Below are 23,355 nucleotides of genomic sequence, written 5' to 3'. Positions count from 1 at the left end.
TGTAGAACCTTGCTTTTTTCACCATTGAATTTCATTTTGTTAGATAGTGCCCAGTGTTCAAGTCTGTCCAGATCCTTCTGTATCTTAAGCCTGTCTTCTGGAGTGTTGGCTATTCCTGCCAGCTTGGTGTCGTCTGCAAATTTGATGAGTTCCCCATCTATCCCCTCGTCCAAATCGTTGATGAAGATGTTGAAGAGCATTGGGCCCAGAACAGAGCCTTGGGGCACCCCACTACACACTTCCCTCCATGTAGATGTGGTTCCATTGAGGACCACTCGCTGAGTACGGCCGGTCAGCCAGCTACGGATCCATCTGGTGGTGATGCTGTCTTTCTCCACTGATAGTATCAAATTACAGAAGTTAACAAACCTTGTGCCAGCCCAGGGATAGCTATTTGCCCGCGCATCTAGCACATTGTGAACTTTTTAATAAGAAACTCCTAAACAAAATCAACGTTTGCAAAATGCATACAGGTAGTCCTCGACTTACAACAGTTCATTTGGTGACTGTTCAAAGTTACAACGGCACTGCAAAAAGTGATTTATGACCATTTTTCACATTTACGACCGTTGCAGCATCCCCGTGGTCACTTGATCAAAATTCAGACGCTTGGCAACTGGTTCATATTTATGACGGTTGCAGTGTCCCAGGGTCATGTGATCACCTTTTGTGACCTTCTGACAAGCAAAGTCAATGGGGAAGCCAGATTCACTTAACAACCATGTTACTAACTTAACAACTGTAGTGATTCACTTAACAACTTGTGACTGTGGAGAGAGAGAGAGAGAGAGAGAGAGAGGGAGAGGGAGAGGGAGAGGGAGAAAGAGAGAAATATTGGGACGATACTCAAATGTTCACAGATATTCCCTCACTTTCCTTCTTTTCTCCCCTAGTTGTCTCTTATCTTTCTCCAAATGCTTCTTCCATTTTATAAAAGGGGGCGGGATGAATAAGTGAAAGCTAGACTTGGAGAAGAGACCACCAGCAAATGCAAGATTAGATTGGACTGTAAAGGCGACAATGGCAAACCGCTTCTGCACCATACCGAGAAAAATAATAGCCATGTAATCACCAGGAGTCAAGTTCAGCAACACCATCTTTATTTTATTACAACCAAAAAAATCAAAATACATTTGATTTTAGGAGAGAAACATGTGAAATAGCTATGTATTGAGTCAGGCCTATCTAACCTGGATATCTATGTTCATAGAAGAACGGCTTCCTTAGGGCTGACTAGTAGAGCCTTAAAAAAAAATGACAATTGTGAAAGGTAGAGCAGTTGGATCTGGGCATCAGAGAAAATATTCTATAGTAGGAAAAAATAATGTGTGCAGCACAGCATTTGTATCACTGAGTGCACAAACAACAACGGAGATAGGCTTTAATATGAATATGGGCCCAATGGAGATGGGGATTAACTATGGTTCACTTCTCCACATTCCCCCATCCAGAACAGCTACCCCCCCCCATCATTTTTATTTTAATTATTTATTCAGATTTTTATCCTGCCTTTATTACTTTATTATTTGTAACTCAAGGCAGCAAACATGCCAAATACTCCTTTCTCCTCCTATTTTACCCACAACAACCACTTTATGAGAAGGGTTGGGTTGAAAGTGAGTCACCCAGTCAGCTTTCATTGCCTTGGATGGGACTAGAACTCACCATCTCCTGGTTTGTAAGCCAGCTCCTTAACTACTACACCAAACTGGCTCTTCATGCCATCCTGAGCTGACCAAATATAAATGTGAGATTAAAAATGTAATAGTAAAAATTAAATTTAGACAAGTCTATCCTACTGTAATATAAGCAACAAGTCAACCAGAGTGGGTGTATGTATGTTTTCTAAAATTAGTCGCTGAGGTACATTCATTCTAGATTGCTTTAGCAATTTGAATAAGCCATTGCTATAACTCAGTTGATTCCAGATTCCAGAGATCCTAGTGTCACAATAAGATACAATCATTATTAACGCCAACTAGAGTACTTACATATCATAAATACAATACAACGACCTCTTTAAAATGCTCTTGGGTTTCAGTGCATATTTACTGCAAAGACTGAGGCTGGATAGAGAGTTGTTGGCCCTTGTGCTCAAATATTCACAGGTATTCCCTCAAACATACAAACTTAGAGCCAGTTTGGTGTAGTGATTGAGATGCTGGCTTTAGAAACCAGGAGGATGTGAGTTCTAATCCTACTTCAGGCATGAAAGCCGGCTGGGTGACTTTGGGCCGGTACCACTCTCTCTCAGCACAACCCTCCTCACAGGGTGGATAAAACAGGAGATATGTTCGCAGAAAATAATAACGGTGGCATATAAATAAATTTAATAATAATAATAATAATAATAATAATAATAATAATAATAATAATAATAATAATAATAATAATAATAATAATAATAAAGTAGCATCATAAGCAGATCATCTACTTTCACAACACTCACTAGTCTTTCTTGCCAGTCCAGAGTAGACATTTATTGACACTGAATGTACATCTTCAACGGAATTCATGCTCTTTGGAGCACAAATGCTCAGGAGATTCCCTCAGCCCCTCTCCTCCTAGAAAGAGAAGCGTACTTTTAAACATTGCACTTGGGAACAGGCTGCGGAACAAAACAGTATTGTCTTCCATCCATCAGCAGTCTCAGAATTAACTGACTGGAATCTCCAGAGATCTGGAGGGAAACTTTATGACTGAGAGGGGAAAATCTATGTCAGGAAAACAACTGTCTTTGAAAGGAAGAGTAAAATGATTAGCTAAAAATACTGCATAGCATTAGTTTTCATTTTGATTCTGTATGCTTTAGCCTAATAGGTTTTTTTTCCTCTTGTGTTTATTTTCACTGCACAAGCTTCACAACTGCATTTTGTGCAATTTGGAACCTCTGTTATAGTTACATCTAGATTAAGAGCATGCCAGCATCGACTTTTTTTTTCTTTTTTCTTTTTTTCTATGAAAGAAAAAGATGTTTTAAGTCACAAATTGTGATTACCTGCTTTATATTTTAGGCTCCTTTGGCACGTGTTATATGTTTTTTTAAAAAATTCCTTTGATTACATAGAGTAAAAGGGATTTTTACATTCTATCTTTTCCTTTAAAAAACATCTGATTCTGCCAGTCATATAGTCATATTGGTTCAACAATACAGATCCAGGAGATTGTTCTATAGTATAGATCAGTTCTATAGAATTGATTTCCTGTACATCATTTTTAAAACGTTTAGTTGTCAGCAAAGACAACAGCATATGGGATTCCTATTCCTTCCGCCTGCAATTAGAAGGAAGATTCCGGGTGAGGATCTTCCTAGAAAATACATGCTGGTAGCAATAACTACCAAGATACTACTCCAAGAAGAAAGATGTTTTAGATCCAGATATCTTCTTGGAAAGGAACTTTGAGATTTCAAGACTTTCACTCTATTAGGGCTCAGACTTTCTATTGCAGGGATGTCAAATTCAATTTCATTGAGGGCCGCATCAGCATTGCAGTTGCCTTTGGGGGGGCGGGTGGGTGTGGCCAGGGTAGGTGCGGCCTACTGAGTGGGCGTGGATGGAGTGGGTATGGCCTGCTGGGTGGGCGTGGCCACTCTACATTGTTCGCATCAATGGTGCCTGTGGGGGCCTGGGCAGGAGTGGGACAGATCTGAGGGTCTCTGGCAGAAGGTGGTGGGACCAGGGCAAGTGCCAAGGCATGATCCACTGGAGGAGCCTCACTGTTCCTCTCAGGCCATGTGGGGGGGGCTGGATGGTGGCGCGGGCTTCCCGGAGCCCTGGGCAGCAGAGATCAAATGCCCAGCCTGGCCCTCGAGCACCCACGACACTAAGCCCAGCCCCACTTCCCCAAGGGGGCGCCCAGCTGCACTTACCTCCTACTCAAGGCTGCTGCTGCTGTGCTTGCTCTCCTTAGCCAGGTTGCTCATGATGGGTACGAGGGCAAAGTCAGAGGCCCATTCTCTCTTCATGGGAATGGGAGGAGACCCACCTTTGTATCCAAAGCTTCCTTAGCAATAGGATGGGAGATCCCAGGATAGGCCAGGAGGAGGGGGCAAGGGGATGGTGAAAGGGCAGCAGGGCAGGACTAAGGCAGGACTTCCCTCAGACCCTCCCTCTCCTTCTTTTCTTCTTTCCTTCCTTCCTTCCTTCCTTCCTTCCTAAGTACAGAGTGGTGGGAAAATATTTGAGATGAGGGAGGGAGAAAAACAGGCAAGAAACGCAGCTAGGGAGGTATCACCCTTCGTGAGGAATGAAGAAATGCACCATCGCCTAGAAGTGGCCAGCACATGGCCATCACCTACTTCACATATCTGGCTCAGTGGGCTCTGGGGGAGGGGATACCATGAGCAGCGTGAGAGTCAACGTTACCTGCGCAATGCCGCCCAGCCCCCAGCCTGCCCGGTTTCAGCAGGCAGCGAGGCACTCTCCTCACAGCGCCAAGAGGTTGAGCCAGGTGGCGTGAATCTGAAAAGAAGCATGATGCCGCCCAGCCCCCAGCCTGCCTGGTCTCGGCAGGCAGCGGGGCGCTCTCCTCACAGCACCGAGAGGCTGAGCCGGGAGGTGCAAAGCTCGCCAGCTTTGCACCTTGCTCCCTGCTAAAACTGGGCAGGCTGGGGGCTGGGCAGCATTGCACTTCTTATCAGATTCGCGCCACCCAGCTCAGCTCTTGGCGCTGTGAGGAGAGCGCCCTACTGCCTGCCGAAACCCCTCCCCCAGAGTCCATCAAGTCGGATATGTGAAGAAGGTGAGAGCCATTTGCTGGCCACTTCCAAGCAATGGTGCATTTCTTCATTCCTCACAAAGGGTGACACCTCCCCAGCATGCACCTAAGGGGCGAGGCCGACGTGGCAGGGGTTGGTTCTTCGCTGTTTCCAGACGGCCTTGTGGAGCTAAGACTGAATGCATTTTAGCATAGATGGCCACCACAAAATTGTACATTGGCTCCTGGCTGGCTGGGCCAGGGCCAAGCCAGCGGGGGCCGTTCCCTCACTGTTTCCAGGATGGCTTTGTGGGCCACGTGAATCCACTTCACGGGCCGCATCCGGTCCCGGGCCTTGTGTTTGATATGTCTGTTCTATTGCGATGCTGAACAAACATTCATTTCCCCAGTCCTTTTCTCCCAAAATGGAAATGAATGGGGGGAGGGGGGAATAAAGAGGGAGAGACAATGTTGCTGGGTATGATAACTCCTCCCCCCACCAGATTCTAGAAGAGGAATCTTCATGAATTGGTAATTTGAGGACTTCTTGTCTAATCTGTCCTTACAGTGGAAATTTATATTCTGAGCTTATACCAGATTTAATTACAGTTTATATTTTCAACAACAGAACATGATATTCTCACTTCCTTCCTGCAGCCTTAGATCTGTTTTAAATTTCAAAGTCATAACTTAACTACATCTACATAATAATGCAATACCTTGGAAACTACAGCTGTAGAACATAGTGTGAAGTAGGTATTGGTGCACCTTGGTACATCCATGTAACAACACTACTGCAGGAACTTCACTGTTTACCACTTAGGCTTCTGGTACAATTCAAGATGCTCATAGCCACCTCAAAAGCCCTTCATGCCATAAGACCTAGATAGTTGTGAGTCCATTTGGGAGACCGTTCTGTAAGATTCAATAGACTGGCAGGCTATAGGTTCCAGCAATTAAAGAGTACCACCGTCTCGGACCCAGAAAGCATACTTTTTCTCACATAATATTTTCCCCATGGAATAGCTTTCCTCCTCCCACTGGAAAAAAAAATGGTTGTCCCCAAACCTAGCAGCCTTTACAACAGCAGTTCTCAACCTATGGGTCGCAACCCCATTTGGGGTCGATCGACCATTTCACAGGGGTCGCCAAGCAAGGCTGTCCGCCATTTTTTCCCCCTTTTCCGGCAGGTGCCTTATCTCCCTTGGGCTGGGCCAGCTGGTGGTCGGCCTGTTCTGTCTCTGCCGCTTGCCAGCTACGCCTCGGCCGGCGCAGGGGGCAGAACCACGCATGCGTGGCGCTCCCGGGCAGGGAAAGTCCTCGACTTACGACCGGTTGGGTAGTCCTCGACTTACGACCGGTTTAGTCCTCGACTTACGACCGGTTTAGTCCTCGACTTACGTCCGGTTGGGGGTCGCGGCATTAAAAAGGTTGAGAACCACTGCTTTACAAGATCGTGATCTGATTCTTTCATCAGGTAGTGGGCCCAAAGGTTCCTTGAATCTGTTGGAGCTACATGGAGGGGGTCTCTAGTGTTTGACTTTATAAAGTTTTACTCTTTTTGCTAGATGTTTTTAGTATCTCTTAGCCATCCAGTCTCCTTTGGCAAATGGGCAGCAACATACATTTTAAAAAAAATCTATAACAAATGGCAATTTTGGTGGCCCTACTCTTTTTTTCTTCATCTCCAACTTGAAGAAGTGTTGCAGAAGTAGAAAGCTTATTGTTGGTTATATGGAATCAGAATTCAGAGTTGGAACTCAGTGCCTTTTTCTTTCCTTTTTCCTCTTTACACCAGTTTTTTTTCTTTTTCCCTCCCCCCTCCTAGTTTTCTATTAATTTTTAAATTTTCTTTTTGCATTTTATATTTTGATAAGCAAATGAAAATGTATTATGAAAAGAACACAAGTAAGTGGAAAGTGTGTGCATGTGAATTTTTTTCCCTTTAGGATGTCTTAAGATTTCTGTAACAATGTACAATACAGGGTTAAAAAAAAAAGTATATGAATTGAAGGGGTGAACAGTACAACTCTACTCATTTATTTTGTGGGGAAAAGAGCCAACAATGTTTATAAATACTTTATCTTTACTAAACAGGAACATAAACACAATTGTAAGACTGTTCTGGCCAAGTCTGATATACATTTCATCCGCAAGAGGAATGTGGCTTATGATAAAATCTACATCTGTAAGAGAATTCAGAAACCCAGAGAAGCTGTTGCGTAATTGGTACTTGTAAAACAGGATAAACATTGGGAGTTTGTTATTAACAAATAAGAATACCTTAAAGACATGTAGGTGCTTGAAATTCTTACCTAGAGATTTTCTGAAAGAATGCAAGTAGTAGAGTATTTCTTATTTAATTATAAAACTATAAATATTTTGGCAGTGCTTCAAAGTTGGCTAAAAAAAATATTTTGTTGAGTATAAACAGCTGAGCGAATAGGAAAACCTTATACCAAAAAGAGATTATATTACTGTGTTGCAATTTATGAGGAAAGCAACTTTAGATTTTATTCATCAATATCAGTAAAATCTAGCCAAACTCTGCAAGTAAGCTAAGTAGAACCAATAGAAGCCCAGTATTGGAAATGGCTTAAAACAGGGGTGCCAAACTGCCAGCCCACGGGCCGGTTGCATCATATGGAGGCCGCGCCACGCCAGCTCCGGCAATGCAAAAAAAGTCACGATACATAGTGACACGTCACGTGATGTGGCGAATTTGACACCCATGGCTTGAAACAAGTCAATTACTGTAGTATTTGAACCTGGATTTTGTGATAAAATGTGATTAAGATGAAGCAATGATACCATATTTTTAGCCACTGTTTGTTACTGTATGGGTTTGGAAGCAAAGAAAGGCCTAGTTAGTAATTGGATGATTATGAATTATCAGGGATATTGGTAGGATTGGAAAATTTTAAAAAAATTCTTAACAGTGGCAAACCATTCCTGCCTTACTGCCAAGGAAATTATGCATTGATGAAGTCAGTAGAAATTGAGCTTGATTTGAAGGCTATTTTACCTTTAGTTTACCTTACTTTAAGCTTCTCAGGTCAACTACAACCAGAAGTAATGGGTAGGTTAAAGTGAACTCTGTTTCCAATATCTGGAACTGCAGATGAGAGGCTAGGGTACCTGCTTGTTGTGGGATATGAGTATGAAATGGGGCCATAAAGGGGATTAGGGAAAGCAAGAATTTCTAATCCTATGTTCTGCCCAGCCTACGTGAGTCCTTGTTATGCTCACAAGGAGAAACCCCTCTTCAAAGAAACAGGCAGGAACCGCAAGAAAAAACCAACCCCTTTTATTCTCACAGACCTGTCAATGTCCAAGGCAAACACAATCCACAGAAACTCAATCCTCGAACGGTTGCCTTTGACAACCAGCACCTCCCACACCTTCCCTTTTATAATTCAACCAAGGCATGGCTTCCTAATACCTTCCCCTTTGCCTTTGGAGCCGGCCCATTGCATTCCTCTGTCCTACTCGCTTCTCTTGCCTGTGCTTTCATGCATCCTGGATTTGTCCCAACTGTTCTTCATCACCGTCCAACTCAGTCTCCCAGCACAGCTGTGTCTCAGCCTGAGCGCGAGTAGAGGGGCCAGGCTCCTCGCCCAACTGTAAGTCTTGGAGCTCCTCAGAACCTTCCTCTGACTCTAATGTCACTCCAGGCCCCTCCTCATCTGATTCCTCAGACTCAGCTGCCGGATCCACTGGCTGGCGAGGAATCACAACACTATCCCACACCGCAGGACCCTTCCCCCGGGTCTGCCGGGCCGGATGCGGTCGTGAAGGAAACTGTTCGTGGAATGCTGTCACCAAGGCAGGAGCATGGACAGTGGTCGCATCCTTCCAGTGGTCGCATCCCTCCGGTCCATAGGCCTTCCACTCAATCAAATACTGAAATCGGCCTTTCAGCCAACGGGAGTCTCGAATACTGGCAACCTCATACTTGGGAGCGCTGTCTCTGTCATGTTGTTCTGATGGGGGATGTTCTGATCGTCGGAGTGGACACGCCGGTTGTTCTGGGACCAACAGAGACCAGTGAAAGACCGGATGTACCTGTAACGACCGTGGCAAAGTTAACCGATAAGCGACCGGGTTGATGACGGCTTCGATAGGGAACGGTCCTAGGTACTAGTGATCTAGATTCTTGGCAGGCCAGTTTGATGGCAGGTTCCTGGTTGACAGCCACACCCAATCTCCCACCGTTAATGTAGGCATATCTCACCTCGCCCAATCGGCAACCTTCTTGTAATCCGCCTTGGCCTTATCTAGTTGTTGTCACGCCAATTGATGGATAGCCCGTAACTCGGTCAGATATTCATTAGCTGCAGGAACTGGTGAGTTGAGCTGCGAGAAGGGGAAAAGCCGGGGATGATACCCCACATTGGACAGGAATGGTGTCATATGCATGGAGGTGTGCTGTGAGTTGTTAAAAGCAAACTCAGCTACCACAAGATAGTCCACCCAATTGTCCTGTTGCTGATTCACATAACAGTGCAGATATTGTTCTAGGATTCCGATTACTTTCTCGGTCCCATCAGTTTGCGGATGATAAGCAGATTTTTACGTCTAGAGCCTGCATCAACCCCTTCCAGAAACAGGCCATAAATTGAGCCCCTCTATCTGAAATGACCCTATCAGGGAGGCCAGGCAGCCAGAAAACCTGCTGGATGAACATGTGAATGGTGGCATGGGCTGATGGCAAGCCATGGCAAGGAATGAAATGCACCATCTTGGTCAGCATGTCCACCACTACAAATACCATTGTGAAGCCAGAAGACGGGGGCAAGTCTGTCAAGAAGTCCATGGACACTGCCCCCCAGGGTCTTTCAGGCATTGGCAAGAGCTGAAGTAGACCTGGTGGGGCCCCTGTCGCTGACTTGGCCGCCTACACTGTATACAAGACGTGACGTAGGCCTGGACGTCGTGTTGTACTCGAGGCCACCAGAATGTACGGGAGACCAAGTTCAGTGGCTTGAACAGGCTCCTCGTCCGATTGTAAGTCTTGGAGGTTCTCAGAGCCTTCCTCTGATTCTAATGTCACTCCAGGCCCCTCATCATCATCTGATTCCTCAGATTCAGCTGCCAGATCCACTGGCTGGCAAGGAATCACAACATCCTATCTGCAACATGTCAGATCTTGACATAGTTATTATGAATAATTATTTTTATTTCTGAATTTGTAAACCCAGTCCTTGGTTTATGTTACAAAATCACTGGGTCAGTGGTTTTCTCATAAGAATCGCCAGATAAGAGAGTATGGAGAGTATGCGCATATAAGCAAACTCATACTCCATGATTATCAGGGAATAAGACAATGGAAAGTCTATTTCATCAATTGTTTTGTATTTTATCATTTAGAAAAGATGAGCAGCTGAGATGCCTGGATTGGAAGCTTAATACTGGCCACCTTCCCTTGAAGGTAAGGAACATACCTTAATAAAAATGTCCTTTCAAGTTTAACCCCACCTACACATCTTTTTTTCCAAAAGAGACTGTAATGGCAGCAACCTGAAGTGGCCATCAGGAATGGGGTACATCCCAGCTCCAGACCATATCCTCAAACAAATGATTGACAAGCATGCTAAATCCTATCCAGAGCAAAAATTGTCAGAATAAGAGAGAGAACACTCCTGGATCACCTGGGATAGCTAAGGATGGCTTTAAGCTCTCAGCTGTGGATTGGAGATAAAGTAAAGGCAAAATCATGGAGACTGCATAAAAACAGTTATGAGGCTATATATGTGCCATAGCTGGTTGTATGAGGCTATATATGTGCCATAGCTGGTTGTGCCATAGCTGGTTGTATGAACCATACTCAAATTTTATTTAACTTATTTTATATTGTCAGCTATGAATAATTTTGGATAACTTTAATCTAAATGTTATTCCAAACAAACATAAGTGCAGACAGATTTAAACACAGACTTGGAGTAGATATGGGTGAAGCGAGTCATTTCCTTGCATTCCTTATAGAATTTACACCTTACTTAGCCTCTAGGATATCAAGGTGGAATGGCAGAGTATGTCTCCTTATTTTATTCAGATAGCACCACTAATAATTTGGACCTGCATTTCCTCTATGCCAGCCCAACTTAATTATTATTCTACTTTTCTACTTATTCTACTTTTCTTCAAAAAAGACAATATTAATTCCCCAAATAGTTATTGCAGCTAATAATTGAATCTAACATATAGATGTAACACATAGATGTGCATATATATGAAGGATTGCCTTCATAAATATTACCACCTTAGTGTGGTTCTGCATTAAGAACCAAATTTCCTGTCAAGGACATCTTTCCCAACTTGATGCCTTTCCAATTGCATTGAGAATATTCCCATAACTCAGCCAACAATGCTCCCCTGCCTGATGGGGATTATAGGAATTGCAATCAGTCAATACTGCTGGAAAACCCGGTAGTGGAGGCAGATTGAAAAAGAGGGTTAGCAAACTAAATTACTACGGAGAGAATTTATCGAAAAAGGAGACTTGTGCCCCCCAATTTTGGATTGGGCTGCTGAGGGCCTTAGATTTGCTACTATTTCTACTATGGTGACCAAATCTGGGCTGGAAAAATCCAACCCATCTTGAGTTAAAATTGCTGCTATCCATTAATCCTCCAGAATTTTGCCACTCAGATATGGTAGCAATTATTATCGTTCATCACACAATCAGCCAGATGTTTATATTGGATAGGCATTTTTATCCACCTATAGAGTCCTTCCCAAAGACCTGGGATAGCCAGATTTTGTTGTTTAATAGTGTTAAAGGTATCGTGGCAGGATGAAAGCTGTTCCCAGCAAAGCTGCCTTTTGAAATTGAGCGATGGGGATTTTTGTCAATGCGGACGGTATTCATAGGGTGCTCCAGATGTTCTGGAATTACACCCCAGGTGCCTATTACTACTGGCACTATCTTTGCTTTCCTTTTCCCACGGTCCTTCTACTTCTATTGGCAGGTCTTTGCATCTTGTGATTTCATCCATTCTTTCTCTTCTATTCTTCAGTCTCCAGGTACCGCATTTGTTGTTGTTGTTGTTGTTATTATTATTATTCCTCTTCTCGTGTGCCCACGAAATGGAAGCTCCTCTGCCGGGTTCCCACCCTGGAGGGGCAGCAGAGAGGCGCATCACGTGGGGCGGAGGAGCCCGGCCTCTCTGTGGGCAGCGGCCGGGCGAGAGGCTCCGCTGCTGTTGCTGGTGCCGCCACCGCCGCCGCCACGCCTAGCGAAGACCCAGATTGGGAGGAGCGCCGGGGGAGGGAGGGAGAAACGGCTCGGGTGGCGGAGGCGGCCGGAGCGAGCGGGGGAGATGGAGGCGCTGTGAGCGCGGCCAGGGCTGCTTGACGGGCGGGGGTTGGCGGAGGAAAGGGGGGATCCATCAGGGCAGCGCCGAGCCGCTTTCCCCGCAGCAGCAGCCGCAGCAGCCTCGGCCGCCTCTCCTCTCTTCTCCCAGGATGTCGCGCTCGGTGTTGCAGCCCAGCCAGCAGAAGCTGGCCGAGAAGCTGACCATCCTCAACGATCGCGGCATCGGCATGCTGACTCGCCTCTACAACATTAAGAAGGTGCGCGGGCCCGTCTGCGGGGTGGGTGGGTGGGAGGGAGGGCGAAGCCGTGCGGGGACAGCGGGCCTGGGGCTCGCCCAGCAGCTGGAGGGGAGCGACTCGCTCCAATGGCTTATTCCGCCAGCTGTGGGAATTTCCGGCCTGGCTTTGGGAAGGTGCGAGCGAGCCGCAGGCCGCGCGCAAGGAGCATTTCCCGGCTGCTTGGAGGGGCGCGCGAGGAAAAGAGGCGGACGTAGCACCGGGGGCGAAGTCTCCCTCTCTCCCCCCCCTCCCCCGCGGGCCTTTCTTCCTAACCCCATGCCTGCTTCTTACTCAGCAAGGCCTGCAAGGTGTGGGGACTGATTTGCTCCAGGGCGGAGGCCCGGAATGCAAAGGGGGAGGCCGACCCGGGTTTTTTTATTATTATTTTTTATTTATTTTTTTTAAAAAAAACAACTTCCATTTCCTTTACGCAAAGAGTTGGAGAAGAAGGGAAGGGGAGGGTGTAAACCGGGATTGGGCCGGATGCACCTTCTGGATTGATCCTATTTGCTCCATGGAAGTAGAGATAAAGATACGTTGGAGAGAGGGAATGTTTTCGCCACTGTTTCCTGAAACCCTGTGCAGTGGCTAGTATGCCGTGTGTGTTTGTTTGTATGTATGCATGCATGTATGTTTGCGTGTACACGTACGTTTCTGTATGAGGGAGATCTCAAACCGGATATGTAATAGCTGCACTTTTCTCATGGGTCTCGTACTCTTGTTGCCCAAATTCTAATAAAACTATTACGTTAATTGCTGTTTGCCCCGTGTCGTTATTGTTTGAAGTAAAATGCTCATTGGAAAGATGGTAGATTCGCTGCTTAGTAAACACTTTTACGTTAGGATTTACTATGTAACAGCTCCCCTGATTGCTAGCCAGAGGGGAGCACGGTGGGTTGATCATAAAGGAAGAAAAGTGAGATTCTTGACAGACCATGCTTCAAATATCGATTTGCTGATATTTGACTATGGTACCAACTTGCGGCATTAACATGCTAAAAAATTCAATATGTCATTCTGTTCTCTCTGATGGTGTTTTTCTGAGAATTTCCTGCTAAATGTGTTGAAATTTAATTGGGAAAATAATCAAGTGGTTTTTGTTCTGATTTAATATATTAGATCATCATGTGAACAGATACTAAAATATATGTGTAAAACTACTGGGGCATCTTAGCTATAAAAATCACTATGTGATATAACACTGATATAAAACCTTTTGCTTTTAATAAGAGAGTACTTGGAATTGTGCTCATTGTTAGGTGGATCCCCCCCCCCATACTGTAACAACTTTATATATGTTTGATTATGTTATTCCAATAATGTGTGTATTATCAGTGTCCTTTGAATTATGTGGTAGCTTAGTTAAAAGACTTCTAGTCTTTAAATGTGTGGTTGGAAAAAAAGCTAAATTATGTTCTGGTGGCACATTGGCTAATTTCTGATTATCATTTAATACTACAGGTAGTCCTCCATTTATGATCACAATGGAGCTCAAAATTTCCACTGCTAAGCAAAACAGTTGTTAAGTGAGTTTTGCCCCATTTTATGGCCTTTCTTTCCACAGTTGTTAAGTAAATCACTGCAATTGTTAGTAATATTTGTTAAGTGAATCTGGCTTCCCTTCTTGACTTTGCTTGACAGAAGGTCGCAAAAGGTGATCATATGACCCCGGGACATTCCAACCGTCATAAATACATGCCAGTTACCAAGTGTCTGAATTTTGATCCCATGACTGTGGGGATATCACAATGGTCATGTGTGAAAAACAGTATAAATCACTTTTTCAGTTCCATCATAACTAGGAATTGTCAATAAATGAGTGGTAGTAAGTCGAGGACTACCTGTATTAGCATTTAAAATAGATGCTAACATTGCTGGATCATAATACCAGTCAGATATTCAGTAGTATAGCTCTACGTTTCAAAGGATATATTTCCAGGAAAGTACTGTAAAGATTGATAACTCACTATTGTTAACTATAACCATAGTAAATATAACAGTCAAGTTGAACATACAGATCAAGCACTCTTTCTTTGTTAAAATTTATCCATTGACCTTAAGAGATTCTCTTTATGAATGGAGAGGGAGAAGGGACTTCCTACATTAGACAAATCAAAATAATATGTGTTTCATTTTAGGAAGATATCATAAAAATCTGCTAATGAGTCTTCATTAGGTAGGAAATACTGCCAATTTGTACTTGTTACAATAACTTCATAGATCACATATAAGAAAAAATGGCTTCTAAAAATGCAGCCTCAAAAAGGCCTTTAAAAAAAAACTACTGGTTTCTTACTCCCCAAGAAATATGAGAAGGGTTAGTAATCATGGTAAATGTATCCATGAAATGGCTTTCAAATATTAAAAGTTCCTTAGTTGTCAAAACAGTGATTTGGTTGAATGTTATAGCATCTCCAAGTTCATAAAATATACGTACAGGCAGTCCTTTGGTTTAACAAGAAATTCTGTTCACAATGCTGTCAAATTTGTATGTAAGTCAGAACTTGTACTTACAAATGAACAGCCTATTACTAAAAATGGCGGGTGGCATTGGCCTTCCTTGAGCCAACAAAATGGTAAAGCTGCTGCACAATGCTTTCAGGAACCACTGAACCACTGAAAACCATTAAAAACGTGCAGTTTCAGCGGTTCCTGAAAGCATTATGCAGCTTCAGTTCATCAGCTAGAGGAATTCTGGGAATTGAAGTTCACAAGTCATAAAAGGGCCAAGTTTGAAGACCCTTGAGCTAGAGGAAGGAGAACACTGTCCACCATTTTTAGTAATAGCCCAAGCATATCTAGATCTCAAATCACCTATATCGCTCTCAAATGCTGCTTGAACTGAAAGCGAAAGTTTGACAATCTGCTTTTTTTTCTTGATAAAGGAATAGCATCCTGTGTAGTTGCATCACTCCCAAGAACTTCAAAACTTGAGTGAATATCTTCCAGTTCCACCTCAATTACCTTTGGTTAATAACTTCACATAGGTATCTGTTACAAACCATAGTGATGCAAAAATATGCATATTATGCAAATGAAATTATGTAAATAGTCACAGAATGATATCTGATGGTAGTACATAAGTGATATCATGACATCCTCTGCTCTTCTCACCCCTATAACTTCAAGTAGTTCAGTCAAAATTATAGAACCCAGTTCTCCACCATTACAATATTTGCATCTAGATTAATAGAACCATGGTCCAGTCAATCCAATTCTTTGAATTTGCTCAACACAGGGAATCATAAATTACGGTATCAGGGTTCTAATTACTCACGTAGCTCCAAAGTAACCAGCCATATTTAGTTGAGAGAGTTGTGTTCACCAGCTGTTGAATAATAATAAAAAAAAATAGACATAAACAGCTGGGCTTGGTACAATTCACCTTCTGCCAATTTTCTTTTACAGGAATGCTAATTGCAATTTTGTTTCTAGATTTTATACAGTACTCATCACTATGGTAACTGTAGAACTACTGATTAAAGCCGTTTTTCATTGGTTTGGGCTGATGTGATCTGGTAGAGCAGAATGGATGAGATTCTAAATAGTGCAGGCTGCTATTTTTCATTCTGTTGCAAATCCTTTATTCAGGAAAATATCTGCATATGAAAGGAGTCTTATAGTTTACAAGGGATCTTTTTCTCATATATCATCTTTTGCCATGAGAGTCTCCTGCCATTTATCAGGAATAAACAGGTGTTCAAGTGTACCCTGTCTAATTTATTTTTACTTTGTTATTATAATCAGTAAGAGAAGTAACAAAATCAGGAAACCATCTATGGATTGATTAATGATGCTTCCAAACTGGAATCCCTATGATCCCTATTTACTTTTCTGATAAAGCCAGAATCTGAAACCAGGTTTTGTTCTTGGCTTTAGACTCTTGACTTTTTTAGGAGGTAAAAGTCATAGATTTGAGCTTTGGTGTAAAACAAGAAACTTGTTTAGACTTTCTACTAGAGGATCAAAGTAAAAGCACTAGCATGCTTGTTAGATCCCAATGAACCACAATTCTTGCTTCTAATAATATTCAAGCTGATTATTTTTGTTTTGTAGGATTACAAAAGTTTGTCTGGCAATATGTGGTATTGTGGTTAGATGAATTGGCTGTTTTAAATAGAAAAGCAGAAGTAAAAGCCATCAGTGGTAACGCTTGACCGATCCCCATTGAAGTGAAGCATTTTGAAACCAAATTAATTTTTTCTGGAAAGTGTAACTTCTTTGATTAAATTTGGAAAATGGCTAAAATAGTATTTCCATGGATAATATAGGCATCATTTTTCTCCCTCTCTCCCCCCCCCCTTTTTTTTTGTACAAGTCACTACGGTTGACTCAAAAGTAGCTGAAGTCCTCAGTTTTTTGATCTAATGCCCACTCTATGCTTGCCTGTTTTCTGGGGCAGTGTAAGATTTGAAGAAGCAACCTTTTTAAAAAATGAAGTATAAGTATTTAGAAATTTTCTGTCAGTGGTAGGAAACAGGATATGACCAATAGTCAGATTGTTCCCCCAAATTGTCTTCTGAGACCAAGTGATGTCAGTTTCTATATTTCCTGACATGTCAGTGATAATTGTTATGTGGCTTTCTGAGCACTCAAGAACCAGGCAAAATTGGTTTTACTTGCCCTTCATTTGGGAAAAAGAAAAAATAGGACAAAGACATACAAATGTTTAAACGTTTACTAGTGTCTTGAAACACCAGCTAAACAGAAAAATGCTTAGAATGGCAAAAATGCTTAGAAGGGGCAGTAAATGTTAGTGATTGAGATTAAGATTAAGATCAGGATTCTCCTCTTCTGATTTAGAATATTTGAATAAATTATTGGAGTTAATTATTAAAAGAACTTTAGTAATTCATTACTATGTGCTTTCATATTTGGTAGAAGAGAAAAGTTGTTCCTGTTTTTGCATTAACTTTATCTGAAAGATGAGCAATGCTATTATGGTTGCACATAGATTGTCTCATACGTCATAGTTTATGAAACTATGCTTTACATTCTCACCTCTGATATCTTGAAAATGATTTTAACTTGCATGAAGCATGAAGTTCTCAAGAACATCTGAACCAGGGCAATCAGTCTTTCCTGATTTGTTAATTGGTATTGAATTTCCTGCATCTGAATAAAACTCCAACTGATATATAGCAGGAGAAATATGATTCTGTAGATAGTTTAGGTTTTAAAAAATATGCATAATAATACATTATAAATGTGGTTTTTTGTATTAGTATGTTGTGTGAACCCACTATTATGGCTTAGTATTGTGGTAAGACTGATCAGACTACTATGTATGATTGGGATGCAGATAGTGTGAAATCTTTATTAGAAGTCAGTCCTGTGGTTTTTATGTTCTAGCATTCTTGCCTGATTGTATGAAGTAAAGAAACACAGTAATTATTAACCCTACAGAATGAAACACACTGGATTTAAAACAGTAACGATTCAGACTTTACTAGAAAAGGCAATTTGCCTTTGTAATAAAGATTGTTTTAAAATGCTACTTCCTGAATTGTTAATTAAATTGCTTCTTTGCATGATATATAAACAAAGTTTTAATGGAACAACATGAGACCTTTAGATGCCTTATAGCCCTTGATGTTGTTCTCTAAACTATAACCTTTTTCTACAAATGTCATTAGCCTACCACAAGATGCTTAAGATGTGACTGAGAGCTGAATAAGTCAAGCTTCTTGGTTCTGATTCTTTTAAACCACAGCAGAACCACATGCCTTACCACAAACGTATTTTGAAACTGTCCTGAATTTCAGAAGTGGTTTGCACATGGTATATACTATAGTCTGTGGTTGGAAGAAAGTGAGCAATTTGAACAGAGGTAGCTAGAGATATGATTTTCTGGAGTGTATTTATTTCAGAATCTTTTCCCCCCTCCCTTATGATTTAACCCTGCAATTAGAAATACTTTTAAAAAATCTAAGTTGATTTTGAAATTCAAAATCCCCAACTGGGGTATGTCTTAATTATGTTAATCTGAAATGCCACAGTGGACAGTGCAAGCTTTTGAATCTTCATGAATTATTAATCGGACAAGTTGAAGTTTTGGAGAATTTGAAAAGTTGTACACTTTTTGTAAAACTGGTCGATCATAACAGGTATTACCCTCAGGTACATATTTTGGATTTAATTTCTAAATTTCTCAATCCTCCTGAGGCTGAAATTCAATCCAAGAATAACTTTATCAATAAAAGAAAGAGATCAATCCAAAATATAGATTAATCCAATTTAAACAGAAATAATTACAAGACAATACCAAAACCAGCAAAATTGTAGATTTTTAACAGCTGGCTCAGGAATTCTGGGAGTTGAAGTCCATGAGTCATAAAAGAGCCAAGGTTGCCTATCCCTGGGTTAGGGTTTTAGAATTTAGGAATATTTTATTAAAATCAGTTCATTATACATATTGCTGATTATAATTATGCATATTTTTGGCAGAAGAAATTTCTTAATTTATATTTCTCAAATAAAGTTTATATCAGTGATGGCGAACCTTTTAGAGACCGAGTGCCCAAAAACCCCGCCCCCGCTCCGCCTCCCATCCTGCCTGCTCTGCCCCCACCCTGCCCCGCCTACCTGCAGGGACAAGCACCGCCTCCAGGCAACCCTGCAGCACTATGGCAGCCACGCCCTCCGCTCACACCCCGCAGCATCTGCACGATATGGGGTGTGAGGGCGGAGTCGTGTCCCTGCTGCCCTGCTATGTCCTTGGCTGCGCTGCTCCCTGTGAGCCGCACCCGCGGGCGATTCTCCTCCAGGGAGGCTGCTGATGAGGGGGCCACAGGGAGAGGCGGGGCTGGGGCGATGGCACGCGTACCCACAGAGAGGGCTCTGAGTGCCGCCTCTGGCACACGTGCCATAGGTTCGCCACCACTGCTTTATATTATCTTAATTTCATAGGTTTGAACATTTTGCTGGTTTAAAATATTAAATAGGAGGAGAGACTAAAAGACTTAGTGATCTGCAATAAGATCGCTCAGTTTTTCTCTGGAATATGTTATTTAAATTATGTGAAATTAATCAAGAGTTATTTGCAAGATAGAATAAGAATGAAGGCACTCCATTTATGCATGAATATGACAGGCTTTGGTGTCTAGAGAAAGTAGAATTTTTTAGGGTCTTCTATCAGTGACTGTTTAAGAATTAGGCTGGTCTTTTTTAAATCCCCTTCAGATATGTGTTCCCACCGGAATTCCCATCCAGAAAATTTTGAAAATTGTGTTAAATTAAAAAGTTATTTTCATTTTTTTTAAAAAAGTACTTTGATATAAGATTACAGGTAGTCCTTGGTTTACAACTATGTGTTTAGTGACTTGTAAAAGTTACAGTGGCACTGAAAATAATGAATTACGACCGGTCTTCACATGACAGTTGCAGCATCCCCATTGGTCACATGATCAAAATTCAGGTGCTTGGTAATCCGCATTATTGATGATCATTATTTAAGATACTCCCCCAGGGTCATGTGATCACCATTTGTAACCTTCCCAGCTGGCTTCCAACAAGCAGAATCAATGGGAGAAGTCAGATTTGCTTAACAACTGCACGGTTTGCTTAACAACTGCAATGATTTGCTTAAGGGCTTTGGCCAAAAGATTGTAAAATAGGGCACAATTTACTTAACAACTGTCTCGTTTAGCAACAGAAATTTTGGACTTGGTTGTGGTTGTAAGTCGAGGACTACCCTGTAGTTGATTTAAAAGCAAGCAGCATTTTTCTTCTGTGTATGAAACAGGCATATTGACTAGCTGTTTAGAGAAAATCTTAAATATCTTCATGAAGCTCTTATGGCAAATTATATTCAATAAACATTAGATTTGCTGTAATGACTGGGATTCCCCCCCCTCCCAAGTTCTTGGCTCTCGTTTCTATTACAGGTATGTAAGATTTTCACTAAGAGTTCTACTTCCCGAAGGTTTCCTGCACTATCAATTTGTTAATTCCTTTCCTTGTCTCTCAGAATGATACTTTGGGAGGTGACATGTATTGAAAATTATGATTTACACCTTTTAAATAACATATATGTAAATGGAGACAGTTAAAATGTTGACTGTGAGTATCAATATTTAGCTTTAACTCTGTTAATAGTTTTAGTTTGCATTCCTGAACCTGATGTTTATGGGAATTTTAAAAACAAAAACCTTTTGTTTATGTGTAATCTTCTCTTTTTTGTTGTTGTTTCGTTACAATGCTTCCCCAGCAAGGACAAGTATGGAAGGTTTGCAAAGCTTTTTCACCTTCCCTCTGCCCGCTTTCAGATCAGCCTCATATTTCCATGATTTCTCTCTCTATTATTCACAACTGTAAATAGTAATAATAATAATAATAATAATAATAATAATAAGTTGCCATTCTGGCTTTTCACTATATTGTATAGAAATGTGCAGCATGTTACAATTTGCATGAGACAGATTACATGAGAATTTTATGTTGAAGAAAAGGTATTGGTACCAAATTAGAATTACTGCACAATTTTCTTTTAAGAGTAGTTAATTTGAATATGCTAATTGTACTTTGGGCATGGTTTTACTACGTACCACTGCTCCTAGATTGACTTCATTTTAGACTAGAACAGGGGTAGGCAACCTTGGCTCTTTTATGACTCGTGGACTTCAACTCCCAGAATTCCTGAGCCAGCCATGCTGAGGGGAAAGGGAGAGGTTTCCAAGCTGAGCCATGCTGGCTCAGGAATTCTGGGAGTTGAAGTCCACGAGTCATAAAAGAGCCAAGGTTGCCTACCCCTGGACTAGAACAATGTACTTTTAAGAAAAGGTTTACCTTTAGCAGTTAAGGATAATATCTGCATTATGCAAAGTGATGGCCAGCTGAGACATCACAACATCCCATAAGAACCCATTTAAACATTACGATGTTAGCAAATGTGAGAAGGTTGGAAGTTTAGATGAAATAAAGGTTACCTAAATTAATGTTTAATTTTTTTTAGGCTGGAAGCAGGTTGTCAGTACTAGTCAAATTGAGAACTGTTCCTGCCACCCACCATACTGACATTCAGTAGATTTCAGAGTAGTACAACTGGATCCCCAGCCCAATTAAAGACTTGGTTTCTATGACAGAAATAATTATGTGGGGCTTGTGGTGTGTTTGTAGGTCAGAACATAAGAAATGTGGCTGCAGGTGCAAAACTTGTGCCTAAAGGTAACCTTGACAAACACAGTTTAAATAGGTCTATTTCATTAGGACTTTTGCTTTCATTTACCTTTAAATGCACGCTAGTGTTAATTGTTCAGATTGTAGACAGACCAATGCTAACTCTAAGCTGCTTGTTTCTTTGATTCAGATGAGACATAAAAATGTAATAAGCCCATGATTGCTTTTTTTTTTTTTTGCCAGTTGCTTAGCTTCACTAATTCAGGGTGGCAGTTAAAGATAAACCTACTTCACACTCTGATACAAGGAAAATATTATTTTCTTTTAAGATGGCTTTTTCCCTTCACTACTGTCCTGCATTAACTGCTTTGAAATGTCCACACATTTTTTTTCCAGTAGGAGAACATTTCTGTACTGTCTCATTGCATTGTCCAGCTATGACAATCTCCATTCATTTTTTTTTCACTTCACTATGAAGCCAAAGAGATATTTCTTTTTCTTGGTTGCAGATTATTTATAACAAATGCTTGGTGAAAAGATTATATCTTTAGTTTCTTGTTTTTATTTTCTTCCATAGGCTTGTGGAGACCCAAAAGCTAAACCTTCATATCTTGTTGATAAAAATCTGGAATCCGCTGTTAAATTCATAGTCAGAAAATTTCCAGCTGTAGAGACACGCAATAATAATGTAAGTAATGAAACATTCCATAAATAATTGAATTTCATAAATGTCTCCTTCTTTAATCAATTCTGTTAATGCAACTGCTAGGGATTTATTAATGTTTCCATAATATCAGTGATGATACTGGTTGACATTTTTGTAGTGACTATTTTAGATGGAAAACTGACATTAAATAGTTGTAACTTTGTTAACGACATAATAGAAGAAGTATTCTGTATTGACTATTACTATGTCCTAAAACTTTTATATTTGGTTAGGAGCTTATCTAATTTAGAGTATAACCCTACTAAGCAGTTACAATAGTTTTTGGGAACAGAATTTCAGTGGAACCCTTTGAGTGTGTCAGGGTTTATTGTGAGTATGTTTGAGATGTTCCAAACTCAGTGGAGAATTAGAAAATGTTTTGAAAGAATTACGACTAGAAATAGTAACAGATACTTTTCAAGTATTACATAGCCATCCCTCTTTTAAATTATAAACTATAGAAGAAAACTGAATGAAATAAATACATTTCTAAGAAAGTTTCTCATGGGCTCCTGCCTCTTGATTAAACTAGTCATTCCATCATAACCTGGGGTAGAAAGAGCACCACAACACTTTCTGAAAATTCTTTTTTATATAACTTTATTGGTTTTAAGTTAAAAGATAAGCAGAAAAAAAGATCTGAAAATAAAAAGGTCAGAGAAGAAAAAAGTGAAAGTGCAAAAAAGGAAAAATAGAAACTTTTTTCATATAGATAACAAAATATACATCAGACCCTTTATCTAAGATTAACATTTGTTTACATTATTTCCGTAATCCCATATAATTCTAATCATCGTCCCCAAAGTGGCTTCAAAGTAGAAATAATATCTGTCAGAGTCTTTGCTTTCATCAGACGTGTCAATTTCATCATTTCTGGCAATTCCATCAGCTTCACCATCCATTAATCCACTGACTTTCTGAAAATTGTTGATGAGCTTTTATAGCAGAGCATCTTCAAAGATGTTGAATAGGGGGCAGGGATGGGATATGTGTTGGTATATTGTTTTACAGTCTTATAAACCAGTTTATGGTGATCCTGAAAGGTATGTTAGAAATATACCGTAATAAATAAATAAAATAGAATCATCTCCCACAATAATATTTCTAAGGGTCCAGCTCTCAATTCAGGTAATTGTGCAAAACGAAGCTATTTCTGTTCTTTTGGTATTGTGAAAGTGGATGCTTTGCCATCTGTTGAACAGGATGGAATAAAATACCCTCAAATCATGCCTTTTACT

At 41.1% G+C, this 23,355-nt stretch overlaps 1 protein-coding gene across 1 annotated transcript in view; it reads left to right on the top strand.

The window, feature by feature from the left end:
• Positions 1 to 12,152: 12,152 nt before the first annotated feature.
• Positions 12,153 to 23,355, top strand: part of LOC107299202 (nck-associated protein 1-like) — a gene marked incomplete at its 3' end in the record, with an annotated part of 29,559 nt that continues 18,356 nt past the window's right edge. The window contains exons 1-2 of the mRNA XM_015828566.1: positions 12,153 to 12,273; positions 21,989 to 22,099. Of these exons, the coding sequence (XP_015684052.1) occupies positions 12,166 to 12,273; positions 21,989 to 22,099 (219 nt within the window). The remainder of the gene's footprint in view (positions 12,274 to 21,988; positions 22,100 to 23,355) is intronic.

The sequence above is a fragment of the Protobothrops mucrosquamatus genome, unplaced genomic scaffold (genome assembly GCF_001527695.2).
Source record: "Protobothrops mucrosquamatus isolate PMUCROS unplaced genomic scaffold, P.Mucros_1.0 scaffold4667, whole genome shotgun sequence".
NCBI lineage: Eukaryota > Metazoa > Chordata > Lepidosauria > Squamata > Viperidae > Protobothrops > Protobothrops mucrosquamatus.
Note: the sequence above shows the minus strand (reverse complement) of the source record. Positions and strands in the feature narration are given on the sequence as shown.